Source organism: Leptidea sinapis, chromosome 26 (genome assembly GCF_905404315.1).
Source record: "Leptidea sinapis chromosome 26, ilLepSina1.1, whole genome shotgun sequence".
Taxonomy (NCBI): domain Eukaryota; kingdom Metazoa; phylum Arthropoda; class Insecta; order Lepidoptera; family Pieridae; genus Leptidea; species Leptidea sinapis.
Genome location: NC_066290.1, coordinates 2,321,147 through 2,340,691, shown reverse-complemented (window position 1 = coordinate 2,340,691; position 19,545 = coordinate 2,321,147). Strand labels below are relative to the sequence as shown.

The following is a 19,545-nucleotide window of genomic DNA, read 5'->3' as shown; positions in this document are numbered from 1 at the left end:
GCATAATGTGTGTATAAAAGTTTACCAAAATAACAATACGAATCAACACATTAGACAAAAAGGGCACGTCACTATATATTGAAAAAAAAATTAATATTAGGAGTACTCATTTTACTGTCATCATCATTATCATATTAACATCTACACAAAATATACATTGCCACACTTAGGTAATGTTGCAACGTTTCGGATATTGAGTGAATTGTGCAGAAATGGTGTGCCAAATTACGGCAATACGAATAAATTGGGAAATTCATAGTGGAAAATGATCGCCATTTATTAAAAAACAGTATCTAATTAAGTTAAAAAAGTTTTACCGCAGTCAGATCTTCTTAAATACATCAGCTATCTCTCACAACAAATATACATTGTACAAACCTACAATTATTATTAGTAAAAATTACAATCATAAACCATTTTGCTTGGGAGTGACAAAATACTGCGACATTGATGTTTCAAACAACTTACGTCTCTACATCAAGTTAAAATGGTGATTTGGCGTTGTAAATATGAAATTTACTGCCGCTAAAAACGGGTATAAACACATAAGGTATTGTGCAGTAATAGTTAGTGCTTCGGTAAGATTATTATCTGGTCTTTAAGTAAGTTATTGTATTCTTACTGTCGTCGCTGAGAATTATTTATAGCACTGTTAAATACACCTTAAACCTCAGTACAGCGTCAATAATTGGCCATTGATGCTAGGTATATTTTACTTATAATAACGGCAAGTTTATTTTAAACCATAAACTAAAAAGATCTTTGTTTTGAACGACTAGATCGTTAAATGTTAAAAACAAATGGGGTGGGAAGAATTTCGGACAAGCGGGCAAGGTATAATAATTTCTACTAACTACTATACTATAATTTAAACTTCTAGATAGACTGTGACAGCTGTGAACACGTCGAAAATAGTGGCAAACTGTAAGTCTCTATTTTCAGCGGCGAACGTCTAACGTCTAACGAAAGTCTAAGTTATCGCGAGTGTACGACGTAGCTGTCATTCGCATTAAAGCAATAAACATGGCCTGTTTTCATGCATTGTCTAAGAGCAAAAGGCTCTATCTAGACGAATAAATTATCTAAGCTTATTGCAATGAAATTTTATTATTTCATGGAGTCTATTTTTAATGGCGTCGAATCCGCCATCTTTGTTTTTATATTGCTATAGCAACAAAAAACTCTGTCAAGATTTCAAATGTTAGCCCGCTGACAGACAGACAGACTTTGTAGTAGGGCTGTTTTGTAATATGTTATAAGTGGATGACTTCTTTGCCAAGATGCTAGGTGGGTACCACAGCGGCGGGGAAACTCATGAGTCTTAACATCCGACTACCTCTTGCAATTCTTTTAACATATTTTTCTCATAAGGTAAAGGGTGGTCCATCGGTTACGAAACCGAATGTCTCGTAATCTGAAATAATTACTTTAAAAATACACGCATAGCTCACTATATGGCTTAATTAAAACTAATATTTATTTAAAGTTTTATTTATAACTAGCTGACCCGACAGACGTTGTTCTGTATATAATAAATAAAATAATGTTTTTATATGAATTTGTCAATAATATATCATAACATCAAAAATTACTTCGTAAAATATGCACCCTGCTGTCGTAATGAAATTGTTTCACAGCAGAACTGTCAAACCGTGCGTCAATAAATTCTCTCATAGAAATTATGTATGGTCACATCAAAGGAAAAACAAATTTGTTGTTTTTATTTTATTTAGCAGCATTTTCCTATTTATTCACCTTTTAAACCTTCTCTGGACTTCCACAAATAATTCAAGACCAAATTTAGCCAAATTGGTCCAGCCGTTCTCGAGTTTTAGCGAGACTAACGAAAAGCAATTCATTTTTATATATAGATTATATCACTATTCATATTTAAACCAATAGAAACGATTCACCTGCCTGCTGGCTCAAAGAAATACTTACTATTTGGCTATTTTAATTCTGCTGTTATTATTGTTAGAAATTTAATAAATATATAATTATTAATCTTTAATCACTACCACCGCTTCAAAACAAAATAACTCCCAACTAATCTTTTTTTTTAATAATTTGAACCATGTTGTTCGTTTTTTAAGTACCTACCTATCAAATTTGCTTTTTTTTTTAATTTTATTTATTGGCACGCTGTGCAAGTCCATAAGCCGTATAAAATTTTCCTCCAGAATTAATTGCCATTATACATTTAACAATTATTGGCACTAACTTGTTGGGTATACCGTTACAAAATATATTTTCTCAAGTTGCAAGTATAAAATTATTATTTAAATACAGATTTAGGTGTATTATTATATCTATTTTCAAAACTTTCTTTATCAATGCTATTATAGAAAACATTCTAATAATACCCCATTTTATAAATCATATATTTGGTAATCGTCTCGATGCGTTTTGATAATAAAATAGTCATTTTATGTCGGTGCCTATGTTGCCAATGGCTTGTCCATGCGTTATGTAAGTATATTACAGCTATTGTAAATTACTTAATTAATTATTAAATACTTATTAATTTAAAAGAGTGGCCGTTGAGTTTCTTGTATGTTCTTCTCACGAGCTCTTCTTTTTCCGTTAGTAATATAAATAAAATATTTATAATCATTCAAAAGCGCTTAGTAAAGCCCATTTGAATAGGGTATATAATATTTTTAGAAGGGGTATCTACAGGCAAATTTTGATCGCTTGGGTTAAATGATTGCAATTTTCTTAAGGATGACTAATGTATTTAAAAAAAAGAAAGTAAAACCCATTTTAATATAATAATACTATTGGTGAAAGAATTTTTAAAAACGGTGAAAGTATTTTAAAACACAGTAAAATAATTTTTACAATTGGTGAAAAATCGGTGAAGTAGTTTTTGAGTTAATGGATTACATGTTATTCAATATAGATTATTAGATCAACACCTACGATATTAAAACCATGTTAGACGTGCTGTTGTTGTGCTCGATTGAATTTCATGCAAACACTTCTGAGCAGAACCCATAGACAAACTACGGCGTTTCCTTAACCCCGAACAAAGCTAACACAGCGCATAGATTATACAAGCCATTAAACACGTGACAAATTGTTAAACAAGATGGCGGCTGTATTTTTACGCGGGAAATCTGCTTTGTATTACAATAGTTTTCTTTGAATGGATTTTTGAAATATGATATGGGTTTTGTGTAAACTTCCCCTCCTATGAGTGATTTATTACTTGTCTACTACAAGAAGTTGTGCTATATACGAGTAGATAACCGTTTTCACACATATCTACTTTTGTTTTCTTTTAGTTATCTACGTCAGTGCACTTAGATGACTTTTTTTTTCTGTCGATAAATGAGCCGGCAGTAGTACACCTACTTACACAATTAATCAGAATCTGGTTTTCGGCCAGACTTACTTTTTATATGAATTATGTACTTTGGCGTAGAATTAATTTTAACTGTGATAAGCCTTTGAGAATTCCCCAATCTTCTTAAAACATCCAGATAATAAAAATCAAATTGCGCTAATTCTCTCCTGCACGGATTTCCCGTGCTCCCTGTGGTATGTATATACTGTAATACATAAAATAGATTAACCGTGACTGTGGCTGAACGAAACATGCCTTATCACAAACCTACTTACTTTAAAAAATATAATTGGCTGCTTAATAAATTTCGGCTCGCAGAGAATTAGGATTAACATTCTTTGAATAAGTTTTTACTTTTATAAGTAAGTTGAAAATGATTATCTTCCGCTCTTTATAAAATTAGAATACAAAAGCGCGTTACTTTTAGCTTGAATCTTTAATTAATCTACGGAGATATAAATTAGTACCTACCTGAGATACGTAGGTTGATGTTGAGAAGCGTGGGTTTTTATGTTTTTGTTATTTATTTAAGTGATGATTTATCAATGCATAATTTTTATTAATTAGGTTTAGTTTATTACATTTATCTAAATTATTGACTACATTGAATTTAAAATAATATTTTTGAATTACTTTAAGTACTTACGGTGTGTACCGTTTGTTGTATGTATTATTAAAACATATTAATACAATAAAATGTGGCAAAGTTTAAATAATAATTATTTTGTCCGTAGGTAAAAGTGTGGTTCCAAAACAGAAGAACGAAACATAAAAGGATGCAGCAAGAAGAAGAAGCGAAAACTGGTAAATCCAGTTCATCTAGCAATAAGCCAGATGAAAGTCATTTTAACAACTCCTACGACGATGATGATGAAGAACTAATCGATATGGACATGGATGAACTAAGTGAGAGTGAAAATGAAACGTAAAACAGTGACTGGACACAAATATTGTAAATATTAGTAATTAGGTATAGATAAAGCAATTATAATATGTAATAATTTATTAACTGGCAATATTACTCCCAGCTGTGGGTAGAAGATGAATGTGAATTTTTTTTGTATAAGTATATAATGTATGGTGACCCTAAAGAGATGATTGATTAATTATAATGACTTATAAGATTTAAATACAACACTGCATTCGTATGCCATGCCTTGTGGGAAGTAGAATTAAATAGTAACCATTATCGTTTTAGCAATTTCATCGCCCAATTTATCACAATACAATAACCGTCACTTCAAATGCAAGCGTGTCATTAAATTAACATTACAAAATGGCGTCGAAAACGACCTCTTGTTAGCACGTCACGACTTATTAGATAACAAAATTGGCCGCATTATAATAGTTTTGGTATTAAATTAATTAAAAATACCTTTGATGCGACCCTTCAGTGATGTGGGTATAATTAGACAGTTTGATTTCAAACTATAGATACGGAATATGTTTCGGGACGCAATAGAAAGAGATGGAGTCGCTTTTAATGTCAAAATGTACGAGGTTGGAAAAAGACGCCAGAGAGATATAGATGAAGATTGTACGTCGTTTGTGGGCCTATTATTAAGAGGTGCGTTCAGAACCCATATCTTAGTTTGAGATCGCGTTCGGTAATTGCTCGGCTCGAAACGAAATTGTTTATAGTTGACGATTGTTCTGAACAGCTATTTGTCTATGCGCGTCGGGATTCGATTAGGATCAATAGATGTCTTGTTAGCTTTCACGCGCCCGATGTTGCTCCGATACGTTTCAAGTATTTGTTTTATATCGATAATTCTATCGAAGCAACATTTTACGAATAAGGATACAACAAATTTTATTGGGCAGTGTCAGAAAATAGAAGCGTATTTTTATTGTGTTGAGAATAAATAGTCTTTTAGAGATATCAAAGTTCATGTCGGTGTAACGTAAACTATTGTCTTCTATAGACTTTATAGTTATCTTTGTAAATTGTTTAGAATGGATGTTATGACATATATTAATTGTCAGGAAAGAGAGAATATGAATTCAACTTTAAATAAAAAAGATCTTAAATATTGAATAAGAACATACAATATTATGACATTAAAATCTTTAGTAATCAGGTTTCTAGTATTTTTAAGTCGAGTATAATAATAATACTTTGTAAAGGATTAAAGTTAGCAATTCGGACTTCTCTACTAGACTAGACTTGCGCAACGGTTCTTAGCGTTTCGAAAGAACAGTTGAACAGTTTTGATACGTTTTGATACAAGAAACCATACCTACGTTGAAATAATAATTCACAATTTGATTAAAAGTCATAATATGTATATATTACGTAGACTACGTAGATGACTTCCACATTGTTTTGCATACTTGCTATCTTTCACATTGTATTCCTATAGTGCTTCAAGTTCTTTCGAAAGTATGTACTTAAAATTTTCATCCAGTCTCGGAGTAATTTTATATCAATAAGGCCAGTGTGGTAGCCGCGAGTGCCGCCTACAAGGGACAGTAATTTATAAAAGATTTATTTGGTAGTTTAAAAAACATCATGTCGTACCACCCACGTCGTCAGAGTCAATGAAGGAATGACCCTCCATAATTGGTACGAAGCACAGGCTTGTGAAAATAAATCGTTTAATTTGGAATCACATGAGCGTGAGTACTTCGCTATTGTTTCCTTCCATTAATGATTAATGCATAAACATTCCCCATTAAAGCGGCTTATAAACGGGCTATATTCTACAGCGATATATGGCAACACTATTGTTAAATATAGCTACACCAACAACATATTAATATATCGTATGGCCTAGCAAAATATATCTCGACAGTATTTGCCGCCACAATATAAAAATATAGCATGTAGGTAATGTATTATACATTTGCGATCTAAGATGAGCTGTGTACCGCAGTTTACCCGCGGGTAACATTTTTGTAATAAAATACCTATTATGGCGTATGCGTAAGAGATTGGGTTAATATAGATTGTATTAAAGTATTAAAGAGGATGTAAATACTACGTAATAAGAGGCGGGACTGACTAAGTAAAAATTGAAATTTAGTTTAGTATGAAACGTGCAGTGATTTGACATAAGTTTGAAATAGTAGTAATTACAGTATGGCGATTGGCAACAAGGTATAATTCGGCTAAGTTTGAAAGCGAACAGTTGCTTTAAACGTAGTGGGTTTCGACTTACAAGATTATATCCGTCATCTGCCAATCTGTCAATGACTGCACGTTTCATACAATCGATTAAATTCTTTTATCTTAGAGAATTTCGTTAGGCTGCAGTTCGATTGATTTCGAATTTGATTTTCTAGTTAACGAAATATTTCTACTCTGTTATTGACTCATATGGTAAGGCAAAGGTGCAACGCTATGCAGCCACAATTACACCTAGATGACACATATTATAGTAGAAATATTATCCGTTTAGAAGTCAACGCTAAGAACTTGTCAGGAATTTAAAATGCACTTCAAAAATATAACATTCTGCCATGAAAAATATTAAAACGGGATATTCAGAAGTGCTTAAATATTGGACAGATTTACACACATACGTAGGCTAATTCGGTAAATTTGTAGGTACATTGTGAATTCAGTTTTTATCAAGAACTATTCATGCATTATATATAAAATTCATAACTGTAAATAATTATCACAAAACTAAAAATTAATTATTCCCTACTTAAAATACCATTCCGTGGTAAGTTCATCAGTTACAATTATTCAGATATTGCTGCACAAGGGTTGATCTGAAATACTGTTCAATTAACTCGTTTCGACATATAACTTAAGAAAATATATTTTCGCTACTTTATCATACAGTCATGCCAGACACCCAACGGGAACCAGAAATTGAGGAACAACTTTTGCCTAGTAAAGAGGTACTTAGTTTCTTCCGCTCTCATCAACCTCCTTATATTTCCTCTCTTATTCTTGGTACTCTCCTCTTTTCAGTATATCTGCTACCTGATCGTGGAATGTACGCCAAGATGCCCTCTTTTAAGGAGGAAACATGTTAACGTTAACCTATGCATGAATTACATGGACCAGGGAATGAAGATTCAAGCCACTTCGGCCTCTCTTCTACGTTAGAAGAGGGTCAAGTTTTGTTTTACCCACTAAAACCCCCCCGAAGTCATCGAGATCCCCTAATAAGAAGGTTCTCCGGGATCTTTGCAGGGCATTTTACAGGAAAAACTTTGGCTTATTTCAACTATTCCCATCAATTCTGAAATCGCTCTATAAATGCGTTCAGTAAATCTCTCTTTTCATACATCTTCATGGCCAAACTACTCTTACAATAACTGCCACTACAGCTTCTGTACATATCATTCTATAATCTATTTAAACTTTTATTTACTTTGCGTGAACTGAAAAGCACCACCTTAATATCACTTGAAAAGATTAATTCAAACCATCGCAAGAAATAATTTTAGCAAACCAACTGACACATTTTTTTTTGTTATATTCAGCAATTCGAATTCAAAATTGAATCAGACATTACGTGTGGTAAGTAAGTATCAACAGTTAAACGCCTGACTTAATGCTTTATTAAAACGATTATAAGGTTAATTTGTGCTTTCTTTCCGTCCTTTGTTCATTGATTTACGATCGACGCTCCGATTACGAATATTTCGAGCTTGCACCAATTGGACTTTACCTGGTAATAACGCATGTTGCTTTAAATCGTATTAATATATGTTTATTTACAAACCGTATTGGAATTTACATCTCGTTGTACAAGTAATAATCTTTTGATGGTTTTGTTTTTAAATAATTGAATACGTAAGATTTTTCGCGTGGGATTATAAAGTAATAGAGCGATTGGTTCCATATTGATATTTGTGAAATTCTTTAATAACAGATACAATACAGGCAATTTCTCTACATAAGAAGAAACAAATAAGATACTCTAATTTTAGGTAACCTAAATATTCTTTATAACATCTTGGTAATAACTGCTTACTAACTTTTAGAAATGTTCTGAGATTGACAACACCTAAATGTCAACTCTTAAAAAATTACTATGTAGGTCTACACGGACTAGTAAAAAAATAAGGACTCCGTGTCACCTTACATAACAGTGTAGTACCAAAACAAGCCCATTAACGTGTAAATACATAGCCCCACGTACACTTACTCTACTACAGGCCGATAGGCGGCTATTATGAGAATTGTCATAGTCTGTGACAGATCAGTTTGCGTCTCAATAAAATATTTCAAAAATGCCGTCGTGCGTCGTGAAAAAGTGTAAAAACGATTGTTATAGGTACTTGTGGCCATATATGATTATTTAAGGGAGAAAAAATTTTGTAACTAGTATCCCCCGTAACCGCACACACACTAGCATAACAGTGCTTCACTTGCTAATATCACGCCGCGGAGTGCTTCTTTTTTTACTCGTCCATGTGTAGGTAGCTAAGTACAGCTAAATTCATTTGTAAAGTACTGACAACATCACAAGGTAACTAATATTATTTGATTACACATATTATTAAAATGTAAAGTTATTCTAGATACGTACTTATCGTAGTAACATTTATTAACCTCCTTCTGCTTAACAATATATAATGACGTCATGGGAAACGTTGGTAAATATATGACGTCGTTGACATCGATAAAAGAGATAATTATTGTAAAAAAGTAGCAGCGCATCGGTAATACTCGAGGAGTAAAAGGGCCAAAGCTGATTCGTTTTTTTTTATTTAATTTCCTGTTTGGATTTTCCCACAGTATTATAATTTTTGTGTAGCTTTTTTCATTTGCCATAATTTTTTCTGAATACAAAATAAAGGGTGGGCCATTTAGTGTTTTAAATTTGAATCGGTTATAAAACAACTTCTGATAATAATCAGATTTTATTGTTTTATTGATACATTTTCGATTGTTTTGGCTTGAACTTCCTCAATGGCAACTTCGATTTCACGTTTCAACGCTTCAATTATCTCTGGATGGTTTACGAAACATTTATCCCCAAATGTTTCCCCCCAAAAAAAACCCAAAGGGCTCAAATCACAGCTCCGAGCTCCTATTCAAAATAGGTTATGATATCACTTATATCACTTAGTCAAAAACTAACCATTCGAAAAAGTAAAGTAAGTTTTTAATATTTCTCAATTCTGTTCGAATATATTGTCCCATTTTGTTAATGTCAAACATAAAACTGACCTGTCAACAAATGAATGTCATTCTACCTATCAAAGTCACAGTAATCGGTACTTCAAATTTAAAACACTAGATGGCCTGAAAATTAAAAAAAAACTTATCTTATGTGCCTATACTTACCATACAAAGACCGATATTGCACTTATAGTGAATACCAGATTGTGGAATGTGAATTAGGTGATTTGAGTATTTTATCATATTCTCAAGTTTTTTTTATTGGTGTTGTCGACAAGGCTGCGTTTATTGATGCAGATACTACATACAAACACCCTCATTTCGATGATCGTTTCGAATAAGGATTGTTTCGTGAAATTAGTCTTAAATACCTCAAAGTCGGAAGCAGTCTAGAATTTTCGTAGTAAATTTTCCACTTGTTACATTAATAGGTTTTCATTTTCAGCTCAATTAATCGCAAATCATAATTGATTACTGATTTTGATTATGGTTTATTCATTAACTGTTTCCGATTAGCGACCATGTCGATATTTTAACGATCTATTCAGCGGACTCAATTTTTAATTACATACATCTCGAATGCAATTAATTTGCTGATTAAGCGACATTATTCCTTTATTGGAAGATTGATTGCGCAGAATCGATTTTAAAGGAATTGTACCGATTGCACTTCGATGTGAATCGAATATTTATCGCGTCGTCAAAGCATTTGGGAGGCTTATAAATATATTTGTGATTATCTGACTTTATTGGGATATCTTTATGGAATATGTGTTTCAAATTTTTAGCTGCAATTTTCGGCTTTTGATCTTTTAAGTTTTTATGTGCATTGACACGAGGAAGTACAATTCGTTATAATAATAAATTGGACAACTTCAGAGTAGCTTTCAACAAAATCTAGCCTATGGACCTGCATCTTGTGTCATTTATTTAAAAATATATATTTTTATTAAATACTTTCTTGTTTCTGCTAGTGATATTTTAATAAAGCACCTGTATCTCTATCTTTCTTTATCTTATTATAGTATGTTATAAGGCGTGATTAATTCAAAAACTTTCCCAACCTTGGGTGAAATCGAAACTGTAAATTTATTGGTACCTAAAGTATTTCTGATCTATTTTATTCTTAACCCATAAGGCAAGGCAAAGGTATCTATCTATGTAGCCACAAATGATGATATGATCTTAAAACGTATTGTATTTATTTATGTACTATTCAGTGTCAAAGTTTTATAATACTTCGTATTATTAAATGTATTAATTAGACTTTTATCTATGAAATAATTAAATTGCGCTCAAGAATAGATTTAAGAGTGATTTCTAATAATTTGAAATGTAGAACTTATTGTTGCTAGATGAAACAATATTCATCTTGAATGACATTTCTAAAATATAAAACATCTATTCTTGTGGTGGAAGTTTTTAGCAGCAGCAACACACGAGACTCGAAAATGTATAAAAACCATAGACCAAGTATAGTAATTAGACTTATTGATAGCTTCCGTCTCACTCACAAGAGAAAAAGAAAAACTTATGCGAGTCTTATGTAAAGAAATGAGATAAAGTGATTAGATTTTTTGTTTCAACATGTGTGCCGATTTTTTCAAGGTCAGCACACCCGGTGTGCTAAACAAACTTGACAGCGCTGCACAGAAAACTTGTGAAACGTGTGAAATATCGACTATATATTCAACATCAGTGACAATTTTAAGTAGAATCGAAGGAAATATGGTGCGATGTTATGTTTTACGATGTAAAAGTGATAGTGAAAGAACACTTGTGTTATATTATGTACCTATATATATATATAGGATATCATCTGTCTCATGTTGGCCACGCCAAACCGATGTCTAGTTACTATACTTGGTCTAGGATAAAAACAAAGGAAGTTTTTATTGCTTATCAATTAATACGGTACCTATTAGTAAAGTAATAAATAAATGTACTAAGCGCCAAGTCTATGAATACAAGCAATTAAAAATTAAACATAACAGCCCTCTAAAAACTTGTTCAATGAGAAGGCAAGTCCTGTCTTTTAGAGTCTAGACAGCTGTAGCTATTAAAGCAACCTTATTAGGACGTTATGTGGCAGTTCATGTGTACTATAATAGCATCTGTTTATATACCTATATTATAACAAGATTAAGACATTATTATTATTAAACATAAATAAAATTTAATATATCGCGAAGTGTTCAACAGACCGTTCTTGATGACGGTATATTGAGTGGTAATTCACGTAATAATTTTATGGTAGTTCTGAGACTGTTGTGGGCATGGTATTTAAATAAGTTTGTTATACGCATACCAACTATTTTAGATCATTCCCTGTGGGTCTAAAGATTGTTTTAATACTTGGCTTAGTTTTTCACGTAACCCAAGAGTCCTATACACGACTTAACTGTCAGTTTGACAGATAGTTCGAACCAATTTGATCCTCGATTTAATGTTTTAGTTTAAGCAAGATGATACTAAGAGATACTAATATCTCTTATTATAACAGGAAACTGTTTAGTTCTTCGTGAATTTTAAAAGCCGTCAGAATTCAGGAGGTAGGTATTAATGGTTTGTATGTACCTATGCAATTCCTAATACCAATATTGTCGTCATACATTAAAATATATATATATTATGTTATTTAACTGAAATCGTTAATCGATTCGGTCCTGATCGTCTTTTCGCCCTCGTGTTATTATTAGATTCTTAATTATAGTCTTCAAATTTGGTATTAAATTCGTAATGGCCAAAATTCAATGACTATGTTTTAGGTAAATATTAATGTTTGGCTATTAAATAAATTGATGTTTAATGTATATAGATATATTTATTTCGATGTACTTAATAGATTAGGTAAAACGGTTGGATTATAATTATTAATAGTTAAAACCAGTTTATCGAATTGTCATCAATATGTTCTCTAAGAAACACATGGTAATAAGCTTGAGGTCTGTTCTGTAATTGCCAGTTTTGAAAGTTGAACTTTCCGTGGAGTCCGTCTCATGAAAGAAATCCCGCAGCATTCAAATATAACTAATTTACCATTATTTTATTATGTTTATAAGTTCATTAAAACAATTAAAATAAATTTGATTGACTTTTGAGGAGTAAAATCTGTAGAGACCAAAGAGTATATTATAATCACAAGGCTGTTCATCACTAGCAAAATTTCTTCGCATGACTGCAGCAAGTCGTCTGCGGGTATTCTTTCGTGAAATGGAGCTTAGCTATTACCGTTTAATATAAATTATTTACATTATAGTTTGCGTCAACAATTTTTTTACGACAATGACGCAAAAAGTATGGTGTGATCAATCACTGTATTGTAATTATATGTGTATAATCAGAAAAATGAAAGGGTTTTATGTTTATCATTCTCAAATTCTGTGTGAGCAAGTGTTATTTGCTAACAAAAGTGTCCCAGTTAAATGTTAAGCCATCTATTAGTGATAAATGTAGGTACCTAGTCTGGCCATATGTTCGGTTACAAATAAAAAATTAATTTATTTTTTATGCTGTAATGTTATCTTAATAAAACTTCTACGTATTTATTTGAGTCTCCACAACAAATCAAATTAAATTATATTCGAAATTCCGCCTTTGGCTTTAATGCAGGGCTTTAATTTGTCTAGCCACGAATTTTTGGATTGACTCACTGGGGTGGAAGGACAATTTAGTCACTACTTGTTAAAGAGATTTAGAGAGATGACTCGATATCAAGGTGCCTGCTGGCCATAATTCCAACCTTGAAAAAATATGTGAAATAGCGGGAAAAGATCAATACATCAAACATAATAAATACATTCCAAATTTGAATTCAAAAAATGAAAATGAAATTTTTTTAAGATGTATCAATATTTATGGCCATATTAGTTATATTCGTGTGGTTAAATCGTTCATATTTATGAAAATAACCGAAACATTAAATACAAATCTGAATAAATTGCGCCGGCTTTAAAACATTACGAGTGTTGCTCTAAGTTCTGAAGTGTTATTTGCTGTTTTGTAGTTTTGTAATAACATTACAAAGTTCCTAAATATACTAATAAATATTTCGCAGTCACAAGATAAACTTTCTTAAAGCTATAGCTGACATTTAACCGTAAATAACATTACCACCAAAGAACTTCTCAAATATATGTATCTTGAAACTATTTGTATGATTATCAACAGCCTTTTTAAAAGTAAAGTTGAACGAACATTATTATTGAAGCCATAGATAACATGTTCTTTGCAATCGTCGTTATGATTCTCTTTGGTAGTTTTCATTGCTGGCAACACATCCATTCATTAATCATATAAAGAAGGCTATGTTATAGAGAATACAATACAACATAGTTCAACCGTTAGCCATTGTTTATATCAATATTGTTCCTTATTGGTTACATGCCATATTGTACATAAGTAGTGTAAATTGTAATTAGTTGTGTATATATTCGTAAGTGTGTGTGTACATTCGGCTTGTGAGCGTAGCCTGGTTTTGTTTAAGCATTAATTGTAGTTATTTAATGAACGAGTGATATAAATATATGTTTTTACTCATTTAGTTTTTGTTTTTATATACTTTACCTCGCTTTATTTGCACTCCCTCCATTCTGTCACTTGTATCAACTCCTTCATATAAACTTTGTAAGTTTTGGTCCTTTTGTAACTTTGCCCCGATCTGATTAAGTCGTCCATCCATCACTTCTATCCATAATGCTTTATTTTGTTCAGTCAGTCTATCTTGATCAATCCTGTCTACTTCTTCTTATATAAGAGGGTGCAAACAGGCAAAAGGCTCACCGGACGGGGAGTGGTGAGGCAACCGCCCATGGACATCTGCAACAATAGGTGTCAAGAGATGCGTTGCCGGCCTTTAAGGTGGGAGTATGCTCTTATCAAATCAAATCCAAATCACTTTTTTCATGTAGGTTAAAGAAATTACACTTATGAATGTCAAAAAAATATTATTATTATTGAATCTACCGCAACTTCGTAAAGGGTTGAGCTAATGAGAAAAAGTAGCAAGAAACTCATTGCCACTCTTTTATGTCAAGATTAACATTTTAATCGATTTACAAATCAATTCAATTACAATATAATACGTAAAGTGATGCAACAAACATACTCAAACGTCAAATAGTCAATGCCTTACATATCTTGATTTATACTTTTTTAAGATAAGAAAATAAAAGTAAACCCAACAAATATTTACCCTATGCTACCAGCTATGTGATACGAGACGGCTCGATGTGAAGGTGTTTCAATTCGTGTGTTGGAATTCAAATTGGCGGGAAAATATCGAAACTTCCAACATTAATAAATGCATTCCAAATTTGAATTCAAAAAATGAAAATTAGAAACTTTTAAGATGTATCAGCAACGTGATACGCTCTGTGTACTAAAATGCAGAGGCGCTCAGGTTTCTTGAAAAACTAAAAATATGTGTCACTGTAACGGCCGTTCCCAATATACTATCTACAGATAGAGATAAATTACTACTTTCTACTGGCTTTGGTACCTTTAAATCGAGACACAAATACTGCTTGGACAGTAATGCTTAGTGGCAGCAGAAGACGCCGCTGTTGCACCCATGTTACATTATATTATACTTTGGAGTCTACCGTTGTAAAACTTGATCAAATAACTTTTACGCTATTTTCAATAACTGTCCTTAAATCTTCTTTGATTCTTTTCATTCCCGTTTTACAACTTACGACATAAAAAGCGAACCTTATGTTAACGAATTTCCAACCAACACGCACATAATCATGTCTTCGAAGGGCACTAAGACAACATCGAAAAATCTGTAAAATAAAAATTTATCAGTAGTAAGTTATAGAGATCATTAAATGTTTACTTACCTAATATGTACCGTTGCCTATAACTAACGGCTACATTCTGATCTGTAGTAGAAACTATATGGGATCGAAATTTTATTTCATCCGCCAATCAATCTTAAATCAAGGATTGGTCTCCGCTGCGCTCCAACTAGACACCGCAGCTGTAGTTGCAAAGGGCGGTAGCTAATTCTACGCCCAAGTGGGCGTACTCAAGCCTGTCTCGAACAATATGTGACGTTGACATGCCGCATGTTCTGTTAAACTTTGCTTATATTTGAAACTAAAATGCCGGGTTGCGTAGTAAGACTTTGTGAAAATAATACTACACGAAATAATAAAGACACTGGGATCACATATCAGTAAGTATTTTGTATTTTATTAATTTTAATGTAAAATAGTAATAGTAATGTAAAAATTTGAAAGATGCCATTGAGTGTCAAGATGGCACGCGCACAAGCATATAATAGTTGCTGTAATAAAAAAAGCTATTGCTCTTAGGTAGTGCGGTATCTAGTTAGAGGACAGCGGAGACCAACCCTTAATCTAAGATCTGCATAACAATATGTGGATCTTATTTCCAACTCCAGATATTATAGATAAGAATATATCTGTCACATTCATAGAAATAATAAAATACCAATACGGTATAGATTGAAAAGAGACCACCCAAACGTTGCAAAGATCGGTAATTGAACTGCCAAAAGCAGCAAATGGATAAAAAATTTAATATCAGATTGCTAATGAATAATAATATCAATATAGAAATATACTTCTTTCTTGTCCTAATAAGATCTTACATAATTAAAATGGGGTCAATGAAAATAATGTGTATATATTGTGTGGGACAGCCACATAATTCAATTTAATTTGTGGGGATAAATCGATATGATTCTAGGACGTTCTAGAGAAGTATAAGAAATTGAAGAAGATGTATGCTACAGTCCCCTCAAAGGCCGGCAAAATTGTTATAATCATCCTTTTTAAAATAAACTTCTGACTTAATTAATAATAATAAGTGTGAGCTTCCTTCTTTCAGATAAAAAAGTCCGCAATAAGACTGAGAGTATCTACTTATATTTTCTTAAATTTTCTTTCTATGATAAATAAATTAATCAACTATACACCGGGCTCCTTCTCATGTCCAAGTTACGTCAGTGGGTGCTGGGGCTGCTGCTTCGACTGCCGAAGACAGCAAGCGTTGCAAATATGTCAGACTTAGTGATTATTACATCTTTGTGCCGTTTGGTCTCAAGACCCTTGGTCCGTGGGGCCCAGAGGCACGGAGAATGTACAAAGTACTATCCTCGCACCTTAACAGGGCTAATGGAAACTCAAGCGCTGGCAGCTATTTTGGTCAACGGATCAGCCTAGCTATCCAACACGGATATGCTGCTAGTAATTTTGTTACGCTTCCCCGTAATTATAGTTTTAATAAAATGTAATCATAGTATTGTTAATATATTAATATAACTAATGTAAAAACGCGTTTTATCAACTATACATATCTCCAGATTAGAGAGAGAATAGAGAAAAAATTAAGAGAATTTCGTAGAAGGTGCCAAAATGATTTCAAACACATTTTAAAGTTTTACAGTATTTTAGCATAAATGAGACTTAGAGAGAGGTATAATATAAGATATCTGCAACAGTGTGAGTCGTCCAGTATGTTAAGACCACACATTAAGTCGGTGACGTGTTTCGGTGAGCACATGACACAGAGTATGCATACAGATGCACTACGCACGCATAACGCATAGTAACCATGGTTTATTATCAATGTTTGGAAACGAATAGACAACTTAAGTGTTGGCTTAAGTAGCTTGTTTCTAGATTTAAATATTCACATAGTTGGTTTTAAACATTAAATAAAATTGGCATTTGTAGAGATTACGGATAGAAGTGAAAACTTAGAACTTTTATTACCTATTAAAATTTGAAATTTCACAATGTTTAAAAACAATTAAACGATTAATTTCAATTTATTTATACACTTATTTTCAATAATATATTAGTCGAACAGAAAAACACTATTTCAATGATACACAGTACACACATTGAACTTTTCACTAAATCCATTCATTTTCACTTAAAAGATATACACAGCACTAATGTTGCACGACACGTCAGCTGTATAGCTACAGATATACTGCTATAAGCATTTCAGTGTCTGAATTTATTATTTATATTTACTTTTTTAATTATTTATTTATCGCGCCAGACGTGAGCATGGCGGTGACGCGAGCCCTTAAGATTTTCCCCTACCTAAAAGTTCCCAACGCTGCTAAAGAAGCTAACGCTGCTAACTTCAAAAATTATAGTAGAATAATATTTGATACATAAATTTTAAATATGCATCTGCATTCCGTTATTGTGACTACGTCAACAGACAGGAACATAATTATTTTAAAGTGAAATACTTAGATTAAGGATTGGTCTCCGCTGCGCTCCAACTAGATACCGCAGCCGTAGTCGCAAAGTGGGGCAACAAATACCAAGTAGGCGTACTCGAGCCTATCTCGAACAATGTGTGACTTACCACATGCATGTTCTGTAAACTTGGCTAATAATTGAAACTAAAATGCTGCTTGTAAAAATAATACTACAAGAAATAAGAAAGACACTGGGATCACATATCATCAGTAAGTATTTTGTATTTTATTAATTTCAATGTAAAATAACACGAAGCGTATGTTACAAAATTTGAAAGATAGTGTCAAGATGCCACGCACACAAGCCTCTAATAGTTGCCGTATTTAATTATAATTAGAGCGCAGCGGAATCCAATCCTTAATCTGAGGTGGAATGATTATTGCAAGAGACAATATATTTATTTTACGATCACTAGATAGGTAAGCTTCATTAATGACATCACTAAGTAAAGCGCTGTCATTGAGATCGTCGAAAGACAAAAAAGAGAAACGGACTATTACAGAGTTCACCACAAACAAATCACAACCACTTGTGATTGATTGTAACAAGTATGCCAAGATAGAAATAGAAATAACTTTAGTAGCAATATAATAAAAACCCACACATAATTTAATCAATTGAAAAAATTAAAAGAGAAAAATAAATAGTATTATACATAATTCAAATTCAAATATTTTTATTCAAAAAAGGATGTGAAACCACTTATTGGAAGTCAATAAACCTATTCCAAAATGAATGCCTCAGGCGTGAGAAGAATGGGCGCAACAAACTCAGCGGGCTTTTTTTTTCATCAAAAATATGTTTTACAATTAAAGTAACATTTACAAAGTAACATTGTACAATTAAACTTATTACTTAATAGCCTGAGGGCGGTCGCAAAATTCCCAATCTGTGATATCATTAAGAAAGTCATTTATGTTATAGTAACCTTTACCACACAAACGTTTTTTAACAATTCTTTTGAATGACGTAATACTTTTGCTTTGAACATTCTCTGGGAACCTGTTGTAAAAGCATATACATCGCCCCACAAAAGACTTGATAACTCTACTTAGTCGAGTAGTAGGCATTATAAGCTTATGTCTGTTCTTGGTGTCAACATTATGGTTATGACAGTTTCTGGCAAATTCACTTATGTGCCTATGAACATATATTACATTATCAAGAATATATTGAGAAGCAATAGCCAAGATGTTAATTTCTTTGAATTTTGCTCCCCATGATTCCTTAGGACCTAGGTTATAAATAGCGCGAATAGCCCTCTTCTGCAGCATATATTTAGTTTAAAAAAACAGCAGTATATTATTGAAAATAAGTAAAAAACACTGTGTGTCTCGAGATTCATTGCTTAAATGAGCTGGCTAATGTCTTACATATGTGGTTTGATAATGGGATAAGGAGAAAAACGAAACTTAAGAATCACATAATGGTAAGTGATCACCTCCAACCAAACTCTCTTGCTATTAATTAAAGGCATAAAGGCATAAAGGCATAAAGGCATTTATTTTCTCAAAATTGATTCCTTTAGAATTCTTTTTGATGTCATTTCTTATACTACTAGATACTACTACCGCTTCGGAAACAAATGGCGCTCTGAGAGAGAAGAAGCGGCGCAAGAAACTCTCCCAGCATTCTTTTTTTTTGCGCTCTTTTCAATAAAAATATACAATATTGTACAGTTGCTATAAAATAATCACAATCTAGTCCCAGGCTGTCCGATCATTTAGATATTCAGCAGTGGAGTAATAGGATTTACGACAGAGCCATTTTTTTATAAAACATTTAAATTTATTTACAGACAATGCCTGAACAGTGGCTGGGACTTTATTGTAGAAGTGTATACATTTACCCTT

At 32.5% G+C, this 19,545-nt stretch overlaps 1 protein-coding gene across 1 annotated transcript in view; it reads left to right on the top strand.

Annotated features, from left to right (window-relative positions):
* Nucleotides 1-13,983, top strand: part of LOC126972399 (homeotic protein empty spiracles-like) — a 51,037-nt gene extending 37,054 nt beyond the window's left edge. The window contains exon 3 of the mRNA XM_050819116.1: nt 4,084-13,983. Coding sequence (XP_050675073.1) covers nt 4,084-4,278 — 195 coding nt within the window. The 3' untranslated portion in view covers nt 4,279-13,983. The remainder of the gene's footprint in view (nt 1-4,083) is intronic.
* Nucleotides 13,984-19,545: the final 5,562 nt, after the last annotated feature.